Source organism: Podarcis raffonei, chromosome 8, assembly GCF_027172205.1.
Source record: "Podarcis raffonei isolate rPodRaf1 chromosome 8, rPodRaf1.pri, whole genome shotgun sequence".
Lineage (NCBI taxonomy): Eukaryota > Metazoa > Chordata > Lepidosauria > Squamata > Lacertidae > Podarcis > Podarcis raffonei.
The window spans coordinates 84,126,664-84,151,519 of NC_070609.1; the positions used below are offsets into that span (position 1 = coordinate 84,126,664).

A 24,856-nucleotide genomic window follows, 5' to 3' on the forward strand; every position below is an offset into this window, starting at 1 on the left:
GTTGGCTTCTGTTTTCTGTCCGGTTACCTGCTCTAAGCAGTTGATAGTTCAGTCGCTCATCCTGCCCTGATAGACCTCCTTGCCAAAGTTGCTCTGTTCAAAGCTAAACCTGTTCTTGAGTGTTTCAGAATTGGTTTGCAAGCGACCTTGACTGTGTATCACAGAAAGGCACCTTGTGTTAATTGGTTCACTTCTAAGTAGTATCAACAGGTGCTAGATTTGGCTAAACTGCAGCCGACCCATTGCGCTCTGGGGCGGATTTGACAGGTATCGGACTCCCCACCCTCCACCCCCATTCATTCACAAAATGTTCCCGTCCAGTTGTCTGACTTTCAAACAGTTCTGCGTCAGATTCCACCCCCCACCCCCCGAATCACTTGGGGCAAGTGGCTGTTAACTTGCCGAGATATGGCGATAGCTTGTGTACCCATAACAAACATGCTGAGAGGTTGTGGAGTGGGTTTTTAAATGACTGGATGTTGACTGTAACCAACATTAGTGCGCTTCTCGTTCTCTCTGTCCAACCCCCCACCCCATAGCGAGATTTAGCTAGGCAGGAAGCAATGCGGGCGTCTTGCATCCGTCTGCATTGCAACAGTATACCTCTTATGCAAAATACCAAAGCAGACAGGAAACTTTGCTTCGCTCGGCTGTCTCAGCGCTTTGCTGATACTTCCAACCCCCGGATTCTCCCTGCCTGCAGTTGTGTTTTCTCCCCACTGCTGCTAGTGAAAGCAGAAGCTGTGCGTGGACCAAGAGAGCGGAGCAGACTAGAAGAGGTAAGAGCGAAGGCATGCTAAGCTAAGTGGGGGATCAGGGATCTACGGTGGCTTTCTAGCTGGATGGAGGAAGTGGAAGGAGGAAAGTTTTCTTCCCTCTCTCCGGACGCTGGAACTTGTGGACGTCCAACAAAGCTCAGGGTTAGAAGTTTTGGTGGAACACGCTGTCACAGGAGGCAGTCATGGCCACCAACTTGGGTGGCTTTGAAAGAGGATTAGACAGTTCGTGGAGGAGAGGGTTCTCCATGGCTGTGATCGATGGCTGCACTGGAGGAAGCAATGCATCTGAATGCCGGTCATTGGAAACTGCAGGAGGGGAGATTCATGCCCTTGTGTCTGAGAGTTTCCCACAGGCATCTGGCTGACCAGGTGAGAACATGATGCTGGATTCAAGGGGCCACCGGCCTGATCCAGCAGGGCTGTTGTTGTGCCTGTATATTCTTATGAATATATATTCTGCATCCATCTTCATAATAATACAGCGGTACCTCAGTTTTTGCTAGGGACGCAGGTGGCGCTGTGGGTTAAACCACAGAGCCTAGGACTTGCCGATCAGAAGGTCGGCGGTTCGAATCCCCGTGACAGGGTGAGCTCCCGTTGCTCGGTCCCAGCTCCTGCCAACCTAGCAGTTTGAAAGCATGTCAAAGTACAAGTAGATAAATAGGTACCACTCCGGCGGGAAGGTAAACGGCGTTTCCGTGCGCTGCTCTGGTTCGCCAGAAGCAGCTTAGTCATGCTGGCCACATAGGACCCAGAAGCTGTACGCTGGCTCCCTCGGCCAATAAAGCGAGATGAGCGCTGCAACTCCAGAGTCAGTCATGACTGGACCTAATGGTCAGGGGTCCCTTTAACTTTACCTTGGTTTTTGAGCATCTCAGAAGCCAAACGTTTCGGTTTTTGGACACCGAAAATCAGGAAGGAATTGCTTCCATTTTCAAACGCTTTTAAGAAGTCGGAACAGTTTCCACTGCGTGTTTTTCAGTTTTCTCAATTGACTTTGCCAAACACCCTTTACCCCTCGGTTGTCGAACATTTCGGTAGTTGAATGGTCTTCCGGAACGGATTACCGTATTTTTTGCTCTATAAGACTCACTTTTTCCCTCCTAAAAAGTAAGGGGAAATGTGTATGGAGCGAATGCAGGCTGCGCAGCTATCCCAGAAGCCAGAACAGCAAGAGAGATCGCTGCTTTCGCTGCGCAGTGATCCCTCTTGCTGTTCTGGCTTCTGGAATTCAGATTCCCCCCCCCCCACTTCTTTTCCTCCTCCAAAAACTAGGTGCGTCTTATGGTCTGGTGCGTCTTATAGAGCGAAAAATACAGTACATTCTACAACCAAGGTACCGCTGTAATTTATTTAGCAGAGATTTATCACATTTTGGACCCCAACCGCTTTCTGAAATGTCCAGTGCAGGGCACATGGAGCTTAGAACATCATCATCATCATCATCATCAATAATTTATTATTTCTACCCCGCCCACCTGGCTGGGTCTCCCCAGCCACTCTGGGCGGCGTCCAACAAAACATTAAAAATACATTAAAACACCAGTCATTAAAAACATCCCTAAACATAGTGAAAGGAAGCTTTCTATGTTTAAGATAGACCATTGACCCACTTAGTATTGTCTACACTGACTGGTAGCAACTCTCCAGAGTTTTTGGCCCTACCTGGTGATGCTGCCAGTGGGGAATGGAACTGGGACCTTCTGCATCCCAGGCGGTTGTTCTGTCACTAAGTTGTGCAACAGCTCTATGAGCTAGGATAATACTCTCATCTCCAACTTACATAGGCGGGTTGGGGGCTGAGGGGGTGGCTTCCCTAAGGTTTGAGACTAAGCTGAGAATTTTCCTTAGGGTTTCCCAGCTCACAGATAACAAGAACATAAGACAAGCCATACTGGATCAAACCAAAGGTCCATCTTTTGTCCAATGTCCTGGTTCCACAGGTGCTCAGCTGATTGGCTCTGGGAGGTGTTAGGAGCACAGCAGTAGCTTCTTGATGCCTGGCATTCAGGGATATACTTCCCCTGCAGCTGGAGGTTCCATTTAGCCGTCATGACTCATAGCAGCTGCTGGGCTTCTTTCTCTGTGGATCTGTAGAATCTTCTAACTGTTGTGTGAAGAAGCCCATGCTTTCGTCTGCCCTGAATCTCCTTCTATTCAGCTTCATTGGATGATGTCTTTTGGCTCTAGTATTACGGGACAGGGATGCGGGTGGCACTGTGGGTTAAACCGCAGAGCCTAGGACTTGCCGATCAGAAGGTCGGCGGTTCAAATCCCCACGATGGGTGAGCTCCCGTTGCTCAGTCCCTGCTCCTGCCAACCTAGCAGTTCGAAAGCACGTCAAAGTGCAAGTAGATAAATAGGTACTGCTCCGGTGGGAAGGTAAATGGCATTTCCGTGCACTGCTCTAGTTCGCCAGAAGCGGCTTAGTCATGCTGGCCACATGACCCGGAAGCTGTACGCTGGCTCCCTCGGCCAATAAAGCGAGATGAGCGCCGCAACCCCAGAGCTGGCCACGACTGGACCTAATGGTCAGGGGTCCCTTTACCTTTTTATATGCTATATGGTCATTTATGGACCTAATAGGCATCTAAAGCCATTTGCACATGTTGCCATGCAACCCGTCCATGCAGAATGTAGGCACCCTATATATAGAAAGGAGCAAACCAGTGATATTTTAGGGAGCAGGCTAGCAAGCTGCTAGCCATTACTTACATCCTAGGAGCCTACACAACACAAAACACTGTTTCTGTTTGTAGATTTTATTTTATTTGTTTTTTATCTTATATTTTGGAAATGTACATCCAGGGTTTTTTTCCCTTTAAATTTTTTTGGGGGCTCCAAGAGAGTGGGGCCCTAAGCTATAGCTTGTTTAGCTCATACGTGAATCTGGCGCTGCTTGCAGTGGCCAACCAGATGGGAACCCAGTGGGAAACTAGGCAGCAGAACATGAGCACAAGAGCCCTATCCATAGCTGTCAACTTTCAGATTTGAAAATAAGGGATCAGCAGTCTCGAAAATAAGGGATCAGCAGCCTCACCTGTCCCGGGGACAGTCTACGGGATATCTAACAATCCGGAATAGCGCGTGAAACGGTGCTGGAATAAGGGAATTTCCCGCCAAAAAAGGGATGGTTGACAGCTATGGCCCTATCCACTGAGTGGGTCTATAGAGAAGGAGGAGGTCTTTCAGCTAATTCAGGGCCAAGTCACTCGGGGCTTCAAATCCCTTGAATTGGGGCTGGAAACCAACTGGCAAGAAAAGCAGCTGCCTTAATACAAGGGCCATTTTTATTCTCAGGGATCCCCAGCCCAGTAATCTGGCTGCTGCATTAGAAGCAGCTGAAGTTTCTGAGTCATCTTCAGAGCACGTCACAAGCACCCAGACTGGAAGTTATCAGAGCACAGAGTACTGCGGCCAAGGCATTTATGCCCAGTTTTAGCCGATGAACCAGGCAGCTCCTTGTCACCTGAGCCCTCTGGGCGCAGTGATGGATCCCATGAATGCTCTGTGGTGGTTTTACGAACAAAAATAGATCCAGAGAAGCAGAATTTCTAGAGCACTGGACAGGAGGTGGAACTTGATGTCCTCCAGATATTATTGGCCTACACCTTCCATCCTCCTTGTCTATTTCCCATGACACCGGGAGCGGAAGGAAGTTTCAATCCAGCAACATCTGGAGGACCGCAGGTTCCCTGTCCACCTAGACCAGCCCCCTGCTTCCATAAGTGCCCGATAGCGCCTGAACTCCATCCTGTTCTTTGTCCCTGGTGCTTGATAGTCAACAGCATTGTTTGGGGTAGTGAATTGTCCCCCAGAACCATCTATCTAAGGCTCTTGGCTCCATTCTAAGCAGTCAGGTGAGAGTGATTCAACAAGGAAGGCGAGCTGATCCTTGTTGATCTTGCTTATCTGGCCAGTGTGAACATTAGCAAACCCTGTAAGCTGTTAAATGAAGTCCAGGATGTGATCAGTGGGGCACATTCTGAGTTAGTCTGCAAAGTTCTTTGCTGCCTCTTAAATCAGTGCTTTATGATGCAGCACAATGCTATCTCTGTCTGCCTAGAAGTAAACCCTGTTGAATTTGGTGGGGCAGACTTCACAGGACATTAGGCTAGGACTTTGGCCTTAGCCTTTGAGGTTGTGCAGGAGGAATTCTTCATTTCCCCTGTGATGCGCCACTGAGAGAATGGCATGATTTTTACGTGGTGGCCTTTTCCAGATTGCAACACTGTGGCCCTCTGACAGCTGGCCTTGTGTCATAGCAAAGAGCCTCAGCTGTCAGCTGGGGGAAAGTCCCTGGTTTCCTTTCTCTCGAATGCAAAGTCACAAGCCTTCGACCTGAAATGAAAATGAAGTCTCAGGAAACGTAGGAGTGGGAGAGCAAAGCGTCTGTTTTGCCTTCAGAAGGCACCAGGCACGACCCCTGCAGTCAGTCAGGGTCGCCATTATGAAACTAGATGGATCCATGCTCTGGCTTGGTATCAAGATCTGTCAACTGCTGTTACCCAGGCATGGTATCCAGTTTCTGGGGAGAGGATTGGTGTGCCCAAGTCCTGGTTGTGGACTTCATGGCAGCATCTGGTTGGCTGCTGTGGCAAACCAAATACTGGATTAGAAGATGGGCCTTTGGTCGGATCCAGCAGCCTGACTATTCTGATATTCTTATGCCTGCATGCTCCCATTTGCTTGCCTTGAAACCTTATTCCTTTGTCTCCTCACCCTTCCACTACCATCCGCCCTGCCTCCCACCAAAAATGAAGATTGTTCCTCTTGGATTGGACAGGGGCTTTTGAGGTTTGTTTTTTTGGTTGGTTGGTTTCTATTTATAAAGCAGCAGGTGGTGGTTGGTTGGTTGAAAATTTGTATACAGTGGTACCTCGGCTTACATACGCTTCAGGTTACATACACTTCAGGTTACACACTCCACTAAGCCAGAAATAGTGCTTCAGGTTAAGAACTTTGCTTCAGGATAAGAACAGAAATTGGGCTCTGGCAGTGCGGCGGCAGCAGGAGGCCCCATTAGCTAAAGTGGTGCTTCTGGTTAAGAACAGTTTCAGGTTAAGAACGGACCTCCGGAACGAATTAAGCACTTAACCCAAGGTACCACTGTACTACTTGAAAGTAAGAAAACCTCTAAGCAGTTTACAAAATTACAATTCCCCCCTGGAGTGGTTTAACACAATCACTCTTTCCAAGGCACTTTGAGAATTGCAGCTCAGACAGAGGAATTGGGGTCTCCTGACAACTCTCAGCACCCTGTAGTTCCCAGGATTTGGGGCAGGGGGTGACTCTTTAAAGTGGTATCATAAGGCTTTAAATGTATGGTGCTGATGGGACCAGGAAGCTACTTTCTACCAAGTTGGGCTATTACCCCAATCCGCTGCTCTGTCCCAGCTCCTGCCAACCTAGCAGTTCGAAAGCACGCCAGTGCAAGTAGATAAACAGGTACTGCTGTGGTGGGAAGGTAAATGGCGTTTCCATGTGCTCTGGCACTCATCACAGTGTCCTATTACGCCAGAAGCAGTTTAGTCCTGCTGGCCACATGACCCGGAAAGCTGTCTGTGGACAAACGCCGGCTACCTCGGCCTGAAAGCGAGATGAGCGCCGCAACCCCATAGTTGCCTTTGAGTGGACTTAACTGTCCAGGGGTCCTTTACCTTTACCTTACCACAATGCTCTTCCCAGTCTCTATCCGTGAGGCTTTTGGGGCCTCTTTTGACCTCTCTCCCAGCCCTGGTACCCAAGACCCTTTTAAATGGCGGTGCCAGGAATTAAACATGAGACTTTCTCCAGGATGTCCTACTCTTGAGCCCATGTCCCTTAAAGGCTAGAAACTTCTTTCTTAGGATGCTGAATGTTGCCCTTGTGTGGTGGAATAGCAAAAGACACGCATGATAAATGGTCTCCACCATTACCTGTGCACAGGGCAGGTAACAAAACAAAGGGCATTGGGTTGGTCCTAGGAACACCCCTGCTTAACCAAACAATGGTTCTGAATCTACCTTTTCAACCATGAGGCCTAGGACAGGGGTCTGCAACCTTTAAGACAAAAAGAGCCCTTGGACCCGTTCCCGAAGGAAAAAAAACTGGGAGCCACAAAACCATTGCGACATTTAAAACAAATATATCTCCGGAGCCGCGATCTGACAGTGGGTGGGAAGGTGACGTCGGGACGGTGCCTAACTAACGCACGCACCGCCCCCATGCGACGCCACAGCCAGTACAGCGCCCGCCACAGTGGGAAGTGTCAGGGCGCACAATGCGCCTCCTCCCCTCACTAGTATCCGCTCCGGAGCCGCGGCAAAGGTGTAAAAGAGCCACATGAGGCTCCAGAGCCGCGGGTTGCTGACCCCTGGCCTAGGAACTTGCTGGTTGCTTTTAAATGCAGCTTGCTCCAAGGGTGCTTCAGATATTTCCAAACTCTGAATAGGGAAGTAGGTAACATCCCACACACACAATCCAGACATTAAAAAAAAATAGTCTTGTACTGTGAGATCACATGGTTTCTTCTTCTTATCCTTTTGTATTGTCATTCCTTAGAGGAAGTTCAGCTGTCATGTTCTCAGGCAGTGATGCTCTCAAGCTTTCCCTCCACAGTGTGTTTCTACAGGGTGATGCCCATTTGAGCTGCCACCATGTCCATGTACCTGAAGCATTTCACGGTGGTGGGGGATGATCCTGCTCAGTGGAACAATGACTACAGGAAATGGGAGGAAGAGGAGATGGAAGAGGAAGCGAAGACCCCTGAGACGGCTGTCAAAATCGACTCTTCCCCCAGGACCCCCACCTTCCGGGAGGTGATGAAGAAGTTGTTCCAGTCACACAAATTTCAGGTACGTGGCAGGTACCTGCTCTTATGTGCATGGAAACATTGGTGGCCAGGAGACCTCAGTGTTGTATGGAGTGCCCAGCTTTGAAGGGAAAGAAGACAGAGGCCTCTAGGGTTAAATTGGTGACCATGAATAACCAGTCATTGTCACCAGCAGGAGCAATTGAACTCCCTGTCAACTTGGGGTCTCCAAATACTTTGTGAGCTTTCCTGGTAATCACAATTTTCTTTGTTCTCGGGGTGTCCTTTTCCTCAAAGGCACTACAGTGGTACCTCGGGTTATATACGCTTCAGGTTACATACGCTTCAGGTTACAGACTCCGCTAACCCAGAAATAGTGCTTCAGGTTAAGAACTTTGCTTCAGGATGAGAACAGAAATCGTGCTCCGGCAGCAGCAGGAGGCCCCATTAGCTAAAGTGGTGCTTCAGGTTAAGAACAGTTTCAGGTTAAGTATGGACCTCCGGAACGAATTAAGTACTTAACCTGAGGTACCACTGTACAAGCATGTTTGGAGCAGCGATAAAACACACTTTTTCCATATCACATTTTCTAATCACCTTCTTAAATGATGACACTGAACTTCAAAGTTTAAAATTTGGCTCATAATTATAATTTAAGAAGCAATTACTTTTATGACACGTGTTTTGCAAATATGTGAAATTCAAAGCACATTCTTTCCTCCTTATGTTGAATTAGTGTGGTCAATCACTTTGTCCCAGATGGGTCAGGGAGATGGTTGCCCTCCATGCAAAGGCTACAGTTGCAGTCACCTGAGATATGCTGTGGAAATTGTGCATCGTATTTGCCATGTCCTTCGGGAGAGTGTCAGGGAGGAGTCTGTAGAAAGTGCTGGCCTGCAGGCCCAGGGGGTTGCCCCTTTACGAGCCACAGACTTTACGCTAAGAGAGTAGAGCTTGGGGAAGGAGAACTTGAGGAAGAGACTTGGGTGGTCAGTTGCAAGGCTGGAGATCATGCGGTTAGAAAAAGAGGGCTGGAATTGGGTAGTTAGAAAGATAGTTCTTAGATAGTTCTTAGACAGCTATTAGAAAGATAGCTGAGAGTTGTTTGATCCAGTGTTTTGTCTGGATCTTGTGATCCCCATCCTAGATTCTTGTTCACTCAATCCTTGTGGCTTCATCAGTCACATTCACTTCACCTCCTTTTACATGACTTTGTGTGTAAAAATCAGTGGATCCTGTCAGTTCCCTGCTGGTAACCTATGAGACCAAAATCTGTGTACAGTGGTACCTCAGGTTACATACACTTCAGGTTACATACGCTTCAGGTTACAGACTCCGCTAACCCAGAAATAGTGCTTCAGGTTAAGAACTTTGCTTCAGGATGAGAACAGAAATCGTGCTCCGGTGGTGCGGCGGCAGCAGGAGGCCCCATTAGCTAAAGTGGTGCTTCAGGTTAAGAACAGTTTCAGGTTAAGTACAGACCTCCGGAACAAATTAAGTACTTAACCTGAGGTACCACTGTATTTTTGTCAAGAGTTCACCCATGAGGGTGTGAGACCTGCAAGCAAGGGAGGACTTGGAAAGAACTAAGTTCAGAGGCAGAATTCACTGACTCAGCACAGCAATGTTGTGGGGAGGACCTGGGGTGTGAAGTCAGTCAATTGGAAGAAATACACAAGTCTTCTCCTCAAGGTCTAAAACAGCCAGGAAGCCCACGTTGTCAAAGAGACCTTCACCAGCTGAATCATCACCTGCACCAGCTTCAGACAGAACCACAAGATAAACACAAAGCTCCTGAACTGGAATCTGTGCCTAATCTGTTAGAAAGAGGGCAAGGAGCACATCTTCAAGATAACTTAAGAGGTTTTGTTGTAAATGACAAGACACTGCATGCAGCACATGCTCATGGAATACTGACTGCTGCTAACAGAAAGTACCGTACAAACTTTTTGAAAGCATTTTACTAGCAGACGCAGAAAACCCAGGAACAGGCTGTGACTTCGGATGTTGCCATGGAGCAGCTGGTAGAATAAATTCCACAGCACTTCAATGGGAATGGGCAGCTTGGATTGCTAGTAGAATGCGCACCTACAATTATCCCTAGGTCGTAAATCAACATATAAAGAAAAAATCCAGTTGCAATAGCATAGCAATATATGTGACAGGGCCAAGGAAAAATTAATTTGCAACTGTGCAACTTACTGTTCCAGCTAAGTTTACCTTTTATATAGTCCAAACTCTAAAACCTGATGATATTGCTAGATGTCCTGGTTCCTGCTGTAGGTTGTATAAAGCTGTAGTTGTTGACTTTACGCTTTTTCTCTAGCATCAGGAAGAAGATAGCCAGGGCTGTCTTAAACATATGCGGCGCCCGGGTGCAAAGATATACCCAGCGCCCGCCCCCCGGTTGCTCAAAATTGTTGACCTTTTTTTAGGGGGGGAACCCCAAAGTTGTTGTTGACCTTTTTTTAGCAACAGAGTTGTTGAAAACAGGAAACATAAGGGGCCCAGCACAACAAGCCAGCCTGAGGCATCAGCGATTGAGCGAAGTCGGGCACCTCATGGTGTAAGCAGCGTGCGCTGTGTGGGCCTCTCCATGGCCCTATGCCAATTCCAGACACGCAGGAGGGCGGCGCAAAGCTGCCCGCAGCAGAAGAGCCCACTGCAGCGCTCCGACTGACAGGCGGGCTCTTCCCCGAACTCCAACGCTTGGGCCCCGGACTCTCTGCCTGGCCCCACACCCCAGGCGCCTATGGTTAAGACGGCCCTGAAAATAGCAAAGGTTGGACAGAGTTTAATTGGCATCTCTCAAATGATGAGGCAGATCTGCGGATTTCATGCCTGTCCTCAGTGCTCAGGCTCAACACCCTCACAGATGCTGGCCTGTTCTGAAAAGCTTAGCCAGAAGCATACGTTGGCCAAGATCTTTTCTGCAAACTTGATGCAGCTGAAATGGGCAATGGACAATCCGTATAAAAATCCATTAGAGGTCCTGCACATTGGGGACGCGGGTGGTGCTGTGGGTTAAACCACAGAGCCTAGGACTTGCTGATCAGAAGGTCGGCAGTTTGAATCCCTGCAACAGGATGAGCTCCCATTGCTTGGTCCCTGCTCCTGCCAACCTAGCAGTTTGGAAGCACGTCAAAGTGCAAGTAGATAAATAGGTACCACTCCGGCGGGAAGGTAAACGGCGTTTCCGTGTGCTGCTCTGGTTCACCAGAAGCGGCTTAGTTATGCTGGCCACATGACCCGGAAGCTGTACGCCGGCTCCCTCGGCCAATAAAGCGAGATGAGCACCGCAACCCCAGAGTCAGCCACAACAGGACCTAATGGTCAGGGGTCCCTTTACCTTTACATTGCACAGAACTTTGCATGTTACTGGAAAGCAAATGGATGGAGCCAGTTTAGGAATAGCATAGATGGAAGGTGGACAACTTGTTGAGACTGCTGCATAGCAAGCATAAACAGGGGAGCCAGGCAGCCATAGAAATGCAGGAAGTGCCTATTACCGTCAGTGGTTCCTCTAGTAGCTATCAGCAGCACTTTAGGGTTTCAGACAGGACTGTTCCCCACCCTTACCTGGAAATGCTAAGGCTTGAGACTGGGACCTTCTGCATGCAAAGCATGTGATCTCCCACTGAGTATCTTCCCATTAAATCTGTCCTTAAATTGTGCAATATTCGCCCACTTGGCAGGCCTCTTGGCAAATGGCCCGTTTTGCAGTTTTCTTATTCTTACTTCATTTTATGTACAGTGGTGCCTCGCAAGACGAAAAGAATCCGTTCCGCGAGTCTCTTCGTCTTGCGTTTTTTTCGTCTTGCGAAGCAAGCCCATTAGTGGCTTAGCGGATCAGCTGTTAAGCGGCTTAGCGGATCAGCTGATAAGCGGCTTAGTGGATCAGCTGTTAAGCGGCTTAGCGGATCAGCTGATTGGCGGCTTAGCGGATCAGCTGTTAAGCGGCTTAGCGGATCAGCTGATAAGCGGCTTAGCGGCTTGGGAAAAAGGGGGGGGGAAGGGAAAAAAACCCGCAGGAACTCGCAAGACATTTTCGTCTTGCGAAGCAAGCCGATAGGAAATTTGTTTTGCGAAGCACCTCCAAAACGGAAAACCCTTTCGTCTAGCGAGTTTTCCGTCTTGCGAGGCATTTGTCTTGCGGGGCACCACTGTACTGGTACCTTAACATACCAGACTCATTTGTAAACCAGAAGTGAAATGATGTGTACAGACACTCCTTTAATCTCCAGCAAAGAAATTGATCACATTATGGAAATTCCACATCAGGAAAATCAAGTGCTTTCAAATGTCAGGCTTTGAGTGTCTATAAAATGGGTGGTACTATAGTAAAAAACAACAACAAACCACACAGTTTTAAAATAAAGTGATTTTAAAAATGTAAAGTACACCACCACCCTGGTGAAGGTGGGTAGAAAATGTGATGTGGAAAAAACCTGATTGTTCACAATAGCCCAAAATGTGAAAATCCAGGGCTATTTTCCAACTAATGTACAAACTAATTTTGGTCAACGTTGAATTTTTGATTCAGTATACTTTTTGTAATTTCACAAACTCTCCCCTCAACCTAATTTCCCCTTCACCTTCCTCAGTTCTGGGAAAGTGGTTTAGTCTAGGAAGACAGGGAACAGGGGTGCATCTAGATCAGTGTTTCCCAAGCTTGGGTCTCCAGCTGTTTTCAGACTACAATTCCCATCATCCCTTATCGCTGCTCTTACCAGCTAGGGATGATGGGAGTTGTAGTCCAAAAACAGCTGGAGGGCCAAGCTTGGGAAACACTGATCTAGATGCACCTTCTCTGCTTCTCTGGGTGGCAGCAAGGTAGGCAGGCTCCTCTGGGTGTCCCAGCAGAGCTCCTTGCCCTGGGCATAAGGGACTGGGGGGCCCTGGTACAGCTCCTTGTCAATGGCACAAGGAAGCCTAGGTATGTATCTTGTTGTTGTTGTTGTTGTTGTTGTTGTTTAGTCGATTAGTCATGTCCGACTCTTCGTGACCCCCTGGACCAGAGCACGCCAGGCACTCCTGTCTTCCACTGCCTCCCGCAGTTTGGTGAAACTCATGCTGGTAGCTTCAAGAACACCGTCCAACCTCTCATCCTCTCTCGTCCCCTTCTCCTTGTGCCCTCCATCTTTCCCAGCATCAGGGTCTTTTCCAGGGAGTCGTCTCTTCTCATGAGGTGGCCAACGTATTGGAGCCTCAGCTTCAGGATCTGTCCTTCCAGTGAGCACTCAGGGCTGATTTCCTTCAGAATGGTTAGGTTTGATCTTCTTGCAGTCCATGGGACTCTCAAGAGTCTCCTCCAGCACCAGAATTCAAAAGCATCAATTCTTCGGTGATCAGCCTTCTTTATGGTCCAGCTCTCACTTCCATACATTGGGCTTACTGGTGCATTGTGCCAGGGCGCTGGCCTCTCAGGGGCGTCCCAGCGAGTGGGGGAGCTGCGCGGCTTTGCCGGCGGCTTCCCCTTTCCCTGCATGCCCACCAGCTGTGCCCAGTCAACCATATGGATGGCAGGCATGCAGCTTGCCTCCCAAGGAGAGCAACTCTGGGAAACTGGGGGGGGGGGGCCCGCCGGAGGAATCTTTGAACCACGGCGCCAGGTATGCTTCAGACGGCCCTGGTTATCCCAAATAGAGAACAGTATCGTTAAACTTGCATCCCAGCTCTAAGCAGTTCCTTTTTTTTTAATACACTTTTTATTAATTTTCAACCAAAATTATACATTTTTGACCAAATTTTCACAAATTATACTTTTGAGACTTCCTTCGATTTTTCTGGTAATCATCCATATTTACCCCTAACGAAAACGCATTTCCTTTGTTGCATTGCCTTTTAACCTTCACCTCTTCCAATATATATTTTCCCAAACAATACATCTTAACCTTTACAGTGCTTCTTGGAACCCCACTAGCGTTGTTTGTAAATCACATACATTTTTCAGATAATCTACAAAGTTCCCCCAATTTTCGATGAACTTTTGGTTTTTAGTATATCTTATTTTTCCAGTCAGCTCTAAGCAGTTCCGTGTGGTTTTAAAGAGGAGTCTTCATTGCAGCCTGTCAATTTTCCTGCCGGGTGCACTAGGCCATGGGTAGGCAAACCAAGGCCTGGGGGCCGGATCCGGCCCAATCGCCTTCTAAATCTGGCCCATGGACAGTCCGGGAATCAGTGTGTTTTTACATGAGTAGAATGTGTCCTTTTATTTAAAATGCATCTCTGGGTTATTTGTGGGGCCTGCCTGGTGTTTTTACATGAGTAGAATGTGTCCTTTTATTTAAAATGCATCTCTGGGTTATTTGTGGGGCCTGCCTGGTGTTTTTACACGAGTAGAATGTGTCCTTTTATTTAAAATGCATCTCTGGGTTATTTGTGGGGCCTGCCTGGTGTTTTTACATGAGTAGAATGTGTGCTTTTATTTAAAATGCATCTCTGGGTTATTTGTGGGGCCTGCCTGGTGTTTTTACATGAGTAGAATGTGTGCTTTTATTTAAAATGCATCTCTTTACATGAGTAGAATGTGTCCTTTAATTTAAAATGCATCTCTGGGTTATTTGTGGGGCCTGCCTGGTGTTTTTACATGAGTAGAATGTGTCCTTTTATTTAAAATGCATCTCTGGGTTATTTGTGGGGCCTGCCTGGTGTTTTTACATGAGTAGAATGTGTGCTTTTATTTAAAATGCATCTCTGGGTTATTTGTGGGGCCTGCCTGGTGTTTTTACATGAGTAGAATGTGTGCTTTTATTTAAAATGCATCTCTGGGTTATTTGTGGGGCATAGGAATGCGTTCATATTTTTCCCCAAAATATAGTCCAGCTCCCCACAAGGCCTGAGGGACAGTGGACCGGCCCCCTGCTGAAAAAGTTTGCTGACCCCTGCACTAGGCTGAGAGACACTGAGCTGCACAAGGCCAAGTCATTCTCTAGGTCTCCTTGGTGCAGAGCCTAATGGTCTACACCACGGGTGTCAAACACAAGGCCCGCGGGCCAAATCCGGCCCGCCAGACCTCGTCATGTGGCCCGTGTAGCCACCGCCGGCCGCCAGCCTTCACCTTTTATTCTCACTTTTTTTTTTTTGACACAAGAAAGCCGCCTCTTCGGTGCATGCGCGGCAGCCTACAAGCCAGAGAACGTCTGCCCTCTAGCGGCGCCGGCCGTTCTACACAGGAAACCTCCACTTTACATGCATTCAGGAAACCTCCACTTGTTTTTATATTGAGCGCATATTGAGTCCTATAGATACAACCGGCCCTTTGAGGGTGACCAAACTGCTGATGCGGCCCCCGATGAATTTGCGTTTGACACCCCTGGTCTACACCACCGCACTTGAGCCACAGCTTTTGCCTCATTCTCCTCATCCCAGCTGCCACCTTTCTTCCATGGCTGATGAACACCAAGCCTTGATTTTGCAATCTTCTGCTTGGCTTCAAAGGTTTGCATATTTATTCTGGTCTGGATTCTTCCTCCCCCAGATCTTAGTTGTCTGCCTGGTTATTTTGGACGCCATACTGGTCCTCGGGGAACTGCTTTTGGACTTGAAAATCATCCACCCTGACAAACACGAGATTGCACCCAAGGTAAGGGCAATAGGGGAGGAATCTGCATATAAATTATGGTTCGTGTAGACAGTGTGTTGCAATTCTGTGAGGTGTAGAATCCAGCTTCCTCAGAACCGTACCTTCTCATTTTCAAAAGAAGCCAGTTGCTAGACCTGTAGAGAAGCATATATATACTTGAAGAGATTTGTGTAGTGCCCTTTCTCTGTGAAGCAAATATGGGAAGGTGTGTATGTACATGTGACCCACACATCCCATAGTTTGCTACGGGTTGGTAAAAGGTAAAGGGACCCCTGACCATTAGGTCCAGTCGTGGCTGACTCTGGGGTTGCGGCGCTCATCTCGCTTTACTGGCCGAGGGAGCCAGCGTACAGCTTCCGGGTCATGTGGCCAGCATGACTAAGCCGCTTCTGGCGAACCAGAGCAGCGCACGGAAATGCCGTTTACCTTCCCGCTGGAGCGGTACCTATTTATCTACTTGCACTTTGAGGTGCCTTTGAACTGCTAGGTTGGCAGGAACAGGGACCGAGCAATGGAAGCTCACCCTGTCGCGGGGATTCAAACTGCCGACCTTCTGATTGGCAAGCCCTAGGCTCTGTGGTTTAACCCACTGTGCCACCCGCATCCCGCTACAGGTTGGAGCCAAGTAGAAATGTATGAACCTGAAATATATCAAATAACCCTATATAAAGATAAAAACTTGACCTGTATAATAAATGAAACATACATTAAAAAAACAGAATCTTTGATCTCAAGGGAGGCCAGAAGGCGTTTTGTAAGTTGAGCAGCCTTCACTGCGAATTTAGCTGCATTAGATGTTTCAGACCTATCTGAACTAGACAATGGATATTTAATCTTATCCATAACAATGAGGGTAGCAAGCAATGCTAAATATGTCTCTGAATCTTTATGCCTATGTGTTTTGTACAATTCAGAGTATATCGCATAGTGTGTGGAGTTCTCAACGGGGGGCGGGGTGGCTTCCACAAATGCAAAACGGGTTGATCTCTGGGGATTTTCTTGAATCTCCCTTCCAGAAAATTAAGACTTTATAGGGTTGTAAATGCTTTGTGGAGTAAAGGTAGATTTAGCTCCAATAGGTATTTCTCTTCCCCATGCTAGAATCTAAAGCTGGGGAAAGTATTTGAAACTCTGGGTGAAGCGATAGCATCCCTGTGCTGTTCTGCAAACAGATCTTGGAACAAGTGCTGTAAATATTGCATCGGCTAGGCTGGATTTCAGCAGCAAAAGGGCCACTGGATAAAACTAGTACAGTTGTACCTTGGTTTTCGAACAGCTTAGTTCCCGAATGTTTTGGCTTCTGAACGCTGCAAAGCCAGAAGTGACTGTTCTGGTTTGCGAACTATTTTTGGAAGCCAAACATCCGATGGGGCTTCCGTGGCTTCTGATTGGCTGCAGGAGCTTCCTACAGCCAATCAGAAGCCACACTTTGGTTTCCAAATGTTTTGGGAGTTGACCGGACTTCTGGAACGGGTTCCGTTCGACTTCCAAGGTACGACTGTATATCCAGTATGTTTCCGAGCACAATTCAAAGTGTTGGTGCTGACCTTTAAAGCCCTAAACGGCCTCGGTCCAGTATATCTGAAGGAGCGTCTCCACCCCCATCGTTCAGCCTGGACACTGAGATCCAGCGCCGAGGGCCTTCTGGTGGTTCCCTCCCTGCGAGAAGTGAGGTTACAGGGAACCAGACAGAGGGCCTTCTTGGTAGTGGCACCTGCCCTGTGGAATGCCCTCCCATCAGATGTCAAGGAAATAAACAACTATCTGACTTTTAGAAGACATCTGAAGGCAGCCCTGTTTAGGGAAGTTTTTAATATTTAGTGCTGTATTGTTTTTAACACTCTATTGGGAGCCACTCAGAGTGGCTGGGGAAACTCAGCCAGATGGGCAGGGTATAAATAATAAAATTTTTTATTATTATTATTATTATTATTATTATTATTTATTATCATCATCCTCACTCAAAATCTACTGCTTGCTCTCCAGGTGTTGTTAAAAGTGAATTAACTTTTGCCTTGCCCTCTTTGCACCCTGGCAGGTGTTCCACTACCTGAGCCTTAGCATCCTCACCCTCTTTCTGGTGGAAATTTTCTTCAAACTCTTTGCCTACCGGTTGGAGTTCTTCCATCACAAGTTTGAGGTCCTGGACGCCATTGTTGTCATCATCTCATTCGTTCTTGACATTGTTCTTCTCTTCCGGGAGCACGAGTTTGAAGCACTGGGATTACTGATCCTTCTTAGACTGTGGAGAGTGGCCAGGATTATAAATGGTAAATCTTGAGGAATAGATGGATTTTGTTATGGAACCATTCACAGTGCACAGGCACTAATACCCATCCAGGAATTTCTTGAAGAAAGCCAGTGTGGTGTAGTGGTTAAGAGCGGTGGACTCGTAATCTGGTGAACTGGGTTCGATTCCCCCCTCCTCCACATGCAGCTGCTGGGTGACCTTGGGCCAGTCACACTTCTCTGAAGTCTCTCAGCCCCACTCACCTCACAGAGTGTTTGTTGTGGGGGAGGAAGGGAAAGGAGATTGTTAGCTGCTTTGAGACTCCTTCAGGTAGTGATAAAGCAGGATATCAGATCCAAACTCCTCCTCCTCTTCTCTTCTTCTTCTCCCAGCCTAACCTACCTCACAAGACTGTTGTGAGGTGTACCTTCCCCCACCCCCATATTTTATTCAAGTGGTCACCCCTGCTACTGTTGGAGGGAATATGCCTCTGAGTATTTCTTGCTGGAAGTCACAAGTGGGTAGAGTTGCTGTTGCACTCAGATCTGTTTGTGAGTTTCCTGTTTGTCAGGTCACTGCAAGAACAGGATGCTGGGTTAGAAAGGTCTTGAGTGGACAGACTCTCTGAGTGGTGCAGCTGGATTCTGGATTTATGAGGTTCTTCATATGGTGTGGCATACATGGTTCTCACCCTCCCCATTTTATTCTCACAACAACCCTGTGAGGTGGGTTAGGGTGAGAAACAGGGGTCACCAGAAACTTTTGAGGCTGTGTGCATATTTGAATGTAGGTCTCACATCCCAGTCCAATGCTCTACATCTCACTTTGGCTGCAATCCTACTTGAACCAGTGTGGTGCAGTGGTTAAGAGGGGTAGTCTCGTAATCTGGTGAACCAGGTTTGCTTCCCTGCTCCTCCACATGCAGCTGCTGGGTGACCTTGGGCTAGTCACACTTCTCTGAAGTCTCTCAGCCTCACTCACCTCACAGAGTGTTTGTTGTGGGGGAGGAAGGGAAAGGAGAATGTTAGCCGCTTTGAGACTCCTTTGGGTAGTGATAAAGCGGGATATCAAATCCAAACTCTTCTTCTCTTCTTCATTGTTTGCTGTCCCAAGTATTGCCTGAACAACAAACTTGCAGCTAGACTTCTTCTTAATCATTTTATTATTTGGCCACAGACCCATTAAAATAGAACAGTTGACAATTTAAAACATTCACTTACAATATGAAGCAAATGACTAAAACATATAGTACATAGTACAAAGATAAAATTTGAGATACAAATTGCAGTTAGAATCAGTGTACAAAGACCTTTGAGTAGAGAACAGGAACTTGGCCATTATCTCTGTTATTAACTTGTTTGTATCAGCCGAGTACTGTTCCAGTGTCCTTCCAAGCTGCTTCCGTATTTTGGAACGAGGAATAATCTCTTGTGACCTTCTCTATGAAGATTACATTCAACAAAGACCTGGCCCAAAGTTTTGACTACTTCCTATCTCCACAAGGTCACAAACAGTCCTCACGCGGGACTGTTTGTACTGTAAAGGGAGGTGGTTAAATCTGGCCCTGGAAAAGGCCTGGCGATACTTTGTCAAATGACCTAGATATGTGGCATATCTAGAAAACGCATGTCAAACTAAAAAAAAAAAAGGTAAAGGGACCCCTGACCATTAGGTCCAGTCATGGCCGACTCTGGGGTTGCGGCGCTCATCTCGCTGTATTGGCCGAGGGAGCCGGCGTACAGCTTCCGGGTCATGTGGCCAGCATGACTAAGCCGCTTCTGGCGAACCAGAGCAGCGCACGGAAACGCCGTTTACCTTCCCGCTGGAGTGGTACCTATTTATCTACTTGCACTTTAAGGTGCTTTCGAACTGCTAGGTTGGCAGGAGCAGGAACCGAGCAACGGGAGCTCAACCCGTCATGGGGATTCGAACCACCAACCTTCTGATTGGCAAGTCCTAGGCTCTGTGGTTTAACCCACAGCGCCACCCGCGTCCCTAAACTAAAAAAATACTAGAGAACAAATTCTATGACCACATGAGAAATAATATTGGCAATCAATATCCTTGATCCATTGTTCTAAAGTAGATTGTATAGCAGAATTTGATTGTGGGCAGAGGAAGTCCAGAGACTTCTGGATCATTCAAATCCAGCCCCCTCTTCCTGGTATCCTTGACCTCTCTTCCCAGGCCTCCAGGCCCTTCCTAACAGGAGTGCACACTGCTCGTGGCTTTGTCCCACGTGCGCGCACACACACTGCCTTGTTTTTACCCTTTCTGCCTCCTCCATCGCCATTCTTCCCTTGGGTCTGCTGAGACTGTTTCCACATATAGGTTCTTGTGACTTAGCCCATAACGCTTGGCAATACCAGTCTGCTTGTAAGGTAAAGGGACCCCTAACCATTAGGTCCAGTCATGGCCGACTCTGGGGTTGCAGCGCTCATCTCGCTTTATTGGCCGAGGGAGCCGGCGTACAGCTTCCAAGTCATGTGGCCAGCATGACTAAGCCACTTCTGGTGAACCAGAGCAGCGCATGGAAACGCCGTTTAGCTTCCCGCCAGAGTGGTACCGATTTATCTACTTTGACGTGCTTTCGAACTGCTAGGTGGGCAGGAGCTGGGACCAAGCAACAGGAGCTCACCCCATCACGGGGATTCGAACCGCTGACTTTCTGATCGGCAAGTCCTAGGCTCTGTGGTTTAACCCACAGCGCCACCCACGTCCCAAACCAACAGATATAATTGCTTGCAAACCAACAGATAAAACTGGACCTGCAGCTGGAGGGCCTTGATTCAGCTCCAGCTTCCTCTCTAGCCTCTCTCTCCTCTTTCCAGTGAGAGGAACATCCTAGAGGACAGTGAGGAGGATCGCTGTAAAGAGCTCATGAAGGTGATCCCTGGGTCTCAGCCAATAGGGCCTGGCTAACTTTCTTGTCTTCTGAATCCATTCCCCAAGGAATCATCTTGTCGGTGAAAACACGGTCTGAGCAGCAGATGTCCAAGCTGAAGCAAGCCAACCTGCAACTCACCCTAAAGGTCCAGGAGATGGAAGCTAGCTGTGCAGAGAAGGTAAGGCCATATTTTCAGTGGCTGAAGCTCTGATCCAGCTGCATGTAACTGAGTCGGCTTGAAATTAAGTCACAGCAGCAAAGGCACAGGACAGGGAGCAGCTTTAGCAGCCCCACACCCAACCTCATATTTGATGCCAGGCACATGGCGGGCGAGTGTGGCTTAGGGAAAGCAGGTGCATGCGACAAGTTAGGGCACGGACCATGCGACATGGGCTGGAGGTTCCCCATCACTGATGTATTCCTTTTGAGAGGTGAGAACTTTGCATGTTCCCTCGGCCCTAAAGGTGTTCAAGGCAAAAGTGGTTGCCGTGCTTGCTTATGCTGCCCCGCTCTGGGCCGTGATGACAGATCTTGCTCCCCTCGAGACTCTGCAAAGCCAATTCCTACGTCGGCTCCTAATGCTCCCCCTGTGCGTAAGCAACGCAGCCATGCGACTAGAATTGAAGATCGCATCCTTAGAAACTTGTCTATGGAAGCAAGTCTTCAATTACTGGTTATCACTGTGGCATAGATTACCAAACCATTACCTTGTCCAATGCTTATGGCGAGATGAATTCTCTAGCCTTTGGACTAGTAGAATTCATGCCAAACTCCTGAGTTATGGAATCTCTCCCTCAGATTCCCTAAAACTAGACCAAATCACTGCTCAAAGATTGATCCGCCAAAGACTGGATGACATCGACTTACAGCAAAATTATACGCTGGGGGGAGGTGTTTGCTCGCCCCAGAACATTGGTATCACTTTAACTTACTGCGTTCCATCATACCTCTCCTCCCTTTCGACTGTTGCCCATAGACTGGCCTTCACCAAAGCGAGGTTTAACGTTTTTCCCTCCAATGTCCTGAGACATAGATTCTCAAAGGGCCAAGCCCCCGCCGTGTGCGAATGTGATAAGGTGACGCCGGAGTCGCTCCAGCACATTATGTTCATTTGCCCCTTGTTCAATGTGCCACGGGCAAATTTGTTGGGATCAATCATTCAGAAACTAGAGGGTACCCCACCAAAATTCCACCTTGCCCAAATCTTGCAGGACAAGGATACCCACACGACCCTGAAGGTGGCTAGGTTCCTGGTCGCTGTCCTTTCCCAAAAGCGACGCCAAGGAGCACTACAAGCTAATTAAGGCGTAGTATGCCTTTCCATCTTATAGTATTTTATTGTTATAGTGGTGTTCTAGCGACTGCTTTTTTTTTTTTCCCCTACGGCACAAGCTGTCACTTATGTGTTGTTTTTACCTGTACCTGGGCCAGACGGTCTACCAATAGAATTATTTAAGACCTATATAGATTGGTGGGCAGAACCCTTAGCTCAATTGTTTACTCTCATAGATAAATATGGGATCATACCTGAGATATGGTTAAGATCAATAATTATCCCAATCTTTAAAAATGGCGACCCAAAAGAACCAAGGAATTATAGACCGATAAGCCTATTATCAGTGATAGGGAAAATCTACGCTAAGCACCTTTTATCTAAACTCCTTACCTGGATGAAAAATCTAAATTTACCAGGGAAAGAACAAATAGGTTTCTCCAAAGGTTGCTCTACATTAGACCATTGCCTTATACTTATGCATTTGGTTGAAAAATACAGATCTCAAAGGCAATCTAAGATATATGCTGCTTTTGTAGATTTTCGTGGTGCATTTGACTCAATTGACCGCCCAAAGCTGTGGAGGAAACTCGCAGAATTAAAAATTGATCAGCGCTTATTGATCCTAATAAAAAATTTATACTCTTCCAATATCTGTCAAGTCAAACTTAACACCAAAGGTCACCTTTCATCAGACATCCCAAACTCGAAAGGGGTAAAACAAGGGTGTATTCTTGCCCCCTTCCTATTTAATTTATTTTTATCAGATTTGCCAGATCACCTTCAAAAAATAGAATCACATGCCCCTAAACTTAATCAGAAACCAGTTTCTCTATTATTATACGCAGACGATGCTGTTCTACTATCATTAACGAGCTTGGGTCTGAAACGCCTTATATCTTCTCTGATCCTTTACTGCGAATGTAACAAGCTCTCTATAAATTACGAGAAGACAAAAATTTTGGTCTTCTCGAATGGTTGGAAATTAGAGAAATGGAAAATAAGAGGGCAGGAAATTCAACAAGTGAAAATCTATAGGTATCTGGGAATCTTATTCCAGAGCAATTTAGGGTGGGCAAATCATTGCACAAGTGCCATAAAACAGGCAAAGTGCACCTCATCAGCTGTTGCCCGTTTTTATTATCAGAAAGGCAATCAATTTATTCCTGCGGCCAATCAGATATTCCAAACAAAAGTGCAATCCCAGATACTCTATGGAATCCCGCTATGGGTCCAAGCATATAATAGTGATTTAAAAAAGATTCACTCCAGCTTTCTGAGACGTATTCTTGGACTCCCAGCTGTGATCAAATATGAAACAATGTGTGCAGAAATAGGCATACACACAATGGAATATTGGGCCTGGTCCACCTCAATAAAGTACTGGTTACGCTGCCATTTTCGCTGCCCTCCATCAAGTCTGCTCGCTGATTTGCTCAAAGACTCCTACAAATCAAGATGGTATCAGTACCTCGAAAAAAAGATTGAATCTTTAGGCATCGAGCTGGAGCCCCTGTACAATTCTAATGAGCAATACATTTTCCATAATATCCTAACTAGACTAAAGGATGTCGAGAGGCAAAATATTATGGCAGCTGTAAACAAAATTTGTTCGCCCATATTCTATGATTTAAATATCTTAGATAGCAGAGCCAATTACGTCACCAAATTAATAATTCCAGCCCAACGTAGGGCTTTTATGCTGGCCCGTTTGAATGTTTTTCCCTCAGCATTTGTCAGGGGAAGATATCAAAACATCCCTAGAAATAAGAGATTCTGCAGATGTTCTATGAATGTCCCGGACACGGTAGAGCACATTCTCTTTCAGTGCCCATTGTACAGTACGCTCCGTCAACGCGTGCTGTCCCCTCTTCTGGGTGGTCTGGAGCCCCAACAAGGTGAATGTGTGGGATTCTGCCTATCCGACGTTGACCAAAGGGTAACGGCGGGGGTAGCCGAGTTTTTGGTAGCAGTCCTCCAAGGAGCAGGTTAACAAGGAAAACCACTGATTTTATATGTATATATATATATATGTATGTAGCCAACTGCTGCCTTTCTGTTTATATCTCAAGGCTTTTATATGTTTCTTTCTCTTTTATCGTTTTATTTGTATAATGCCTAATAAAGGTTTGAATAAGTAATAAGTAAGTTTTTACCTGTATGGGCCTATGGCCGTAATAAATGAAATGAATGAGGTGAGAACATCAAGAGCCCCTCTAAGCTGATGCTCCCCCTGCTGTCTCTCAAGTTTTGCTTCTGCGCTCCAGGCTCCCTTAACTGTCTAAACAGGTGTTTGGGTTCACGATAGGTAAGTGCTCTTGAACAAATCACCGTATTTTAAGAAGTGGAGAGTCAGGTGGATCTTGCAATGTGCCCCCACTGACTAGAGCAAGTAGAGGGACCCCGTGACGCTCAAGATGTTGCTGGATCAGAGCTGCCATCACCCCTGGCTGTTGGCCACCCTACTGAGAAATTGGTGCCCTTCAGAGTCTTGGGCTCCCAAGGTCCCATCCCTGGAGTTGACAGAGGGCAGCTAGCACATGGACCTAATGCATGTTCACGTGTCTGCCTTTTGTGGGGGTTTCATGGGATAGCCCGTGAGAATCCACCACTCCTGACTGGGGCAGAATAAGCTGGCTGCCTCTTTGTGCTGCAGAGGATTAGTGGGTGATGCAAGCAATCAAAGGCTGCATATAGTTTGTTCTCCATTACAGCGCACAAACTCAAAAGATGTGCAGGTTATTCCTAGGATGTGATTTATGCTGAGTGTTCACCTAGGTTGGTTTTCCATTTAGGCTGTTACAAAGTGATTAAGTTTTGACACTTTTTCATCTTTGCTTCTTCCCCCGCACCTCAAAGCTGGGGGAATGTCCTGTAGTTCCTCATAGCCTCCCAAACTGACCTCAGAATTACTCTTCTCCAACAGGAGCTGGAAATTGAAAGGCTTAATGCTGTGTTGAAGCAACATGGACTTGTCGGCCAGTCCAGATAAGGTGCCATCCTAGGGCCCAACGGAGCCATTGCCGCCAAGGAGAAGCTAATTGTGTTTCCATACTGTGCCATTTTGAACATACTCTTTTGTACATTCCCTTCCATGCCTAGAACAATATTCTATCCCTATTGCTTGTTAAGACTCAAGTGTTGGGGGAAAAAAATCCACATATCTGAAAACCAATTATTACAATCTTTAATTGTACAGCTGTACAGTTTTTAAAAAACAGCAAAAATAATTTAATAAAAGTCAAATCTGTGAAACTGGTTGGCATTGATTAGCTTCACAAAACTGCAAGTTACTATTGAAGTACCTAA

General features: G+C 47.1%; 3 protein-coding genes across 3 annotated transcripts in view; all 3 read left to right on the forward strand.

Moving 5' to 3' along the window:
- PPP1CC (protein phosphatase 1 catalytic subunit gamma) overlaps window positions 1–7,467 on the forward strand; it is a 45,697-nt gene extending 38,230 nt beyond the window's left edge. Inside the window, exon 8 of the mRNA XM_053401294.1 lies at window positions 7,380–7,467. Coding sequence (XP_053257269.1) covers window positions 7,380–7,408 — 29 coding nt within the window. The 3' untranslated portion in view covers window positions 7,409–7,467. The remainder of the gene's footprint in view (window positions 1–7,379) is intronic.
- The window catches only part of LOC128419976 (cytochrome b-c1 complex subunit 6, mitochondrial-like), a 58,457-nt gene that overhangs the window by 4,576 nt on the left and 29,025 nt on the right, over window positions 1–24,856 (forward strand). The gene's annotated exons all lie outside the window — the stretch shown is intronic.
- Window positions 7,418–24,691, forward strand: HVCN1 (hydrogen voltage gated channel 1). The gene is made up of 5 exons (XM_053401306.1): window positions 7,418–7,615; window positions 15,053–15,157; window positions 17,196–17,427; window positions 20,340–20,452; window positions 24,474–24,691. The coding sequence occupies exons 1-5, from the start codon at window positions 7,418–7,420 to the stop codon at window positions 24,537–24,539; spliced, it is 714 nt and encodes a 237-aa protein (XP_053257281.1). The 3' UTR covers window positions 24,540–24,691.

Bases quoted from the DNA above. Each gene is read 5' to 3' on its own strand.
- HVCN1 (XM_053401306.1), top strand. From the start codon at position 7,418: ATGTCCATGTACCTGAAGCATTTCACGGTGGTGGGGGATGATCCTGCT. The intron at 7,616-15,052 runs GTACGTGGCAGG...TTCCTCCCCCAG, and splicing joins TCCAGTCACACAAATTTCAG to ATCTTAGTTGTCTGCCTGGT. The intron at 15,158-17,195 runs GTAAGGGCAATA...GCACCCTGGCAG, and splicing joins AACACGAGATTGCACCCAAG to GTGTTCCACTACCTGAGCCT.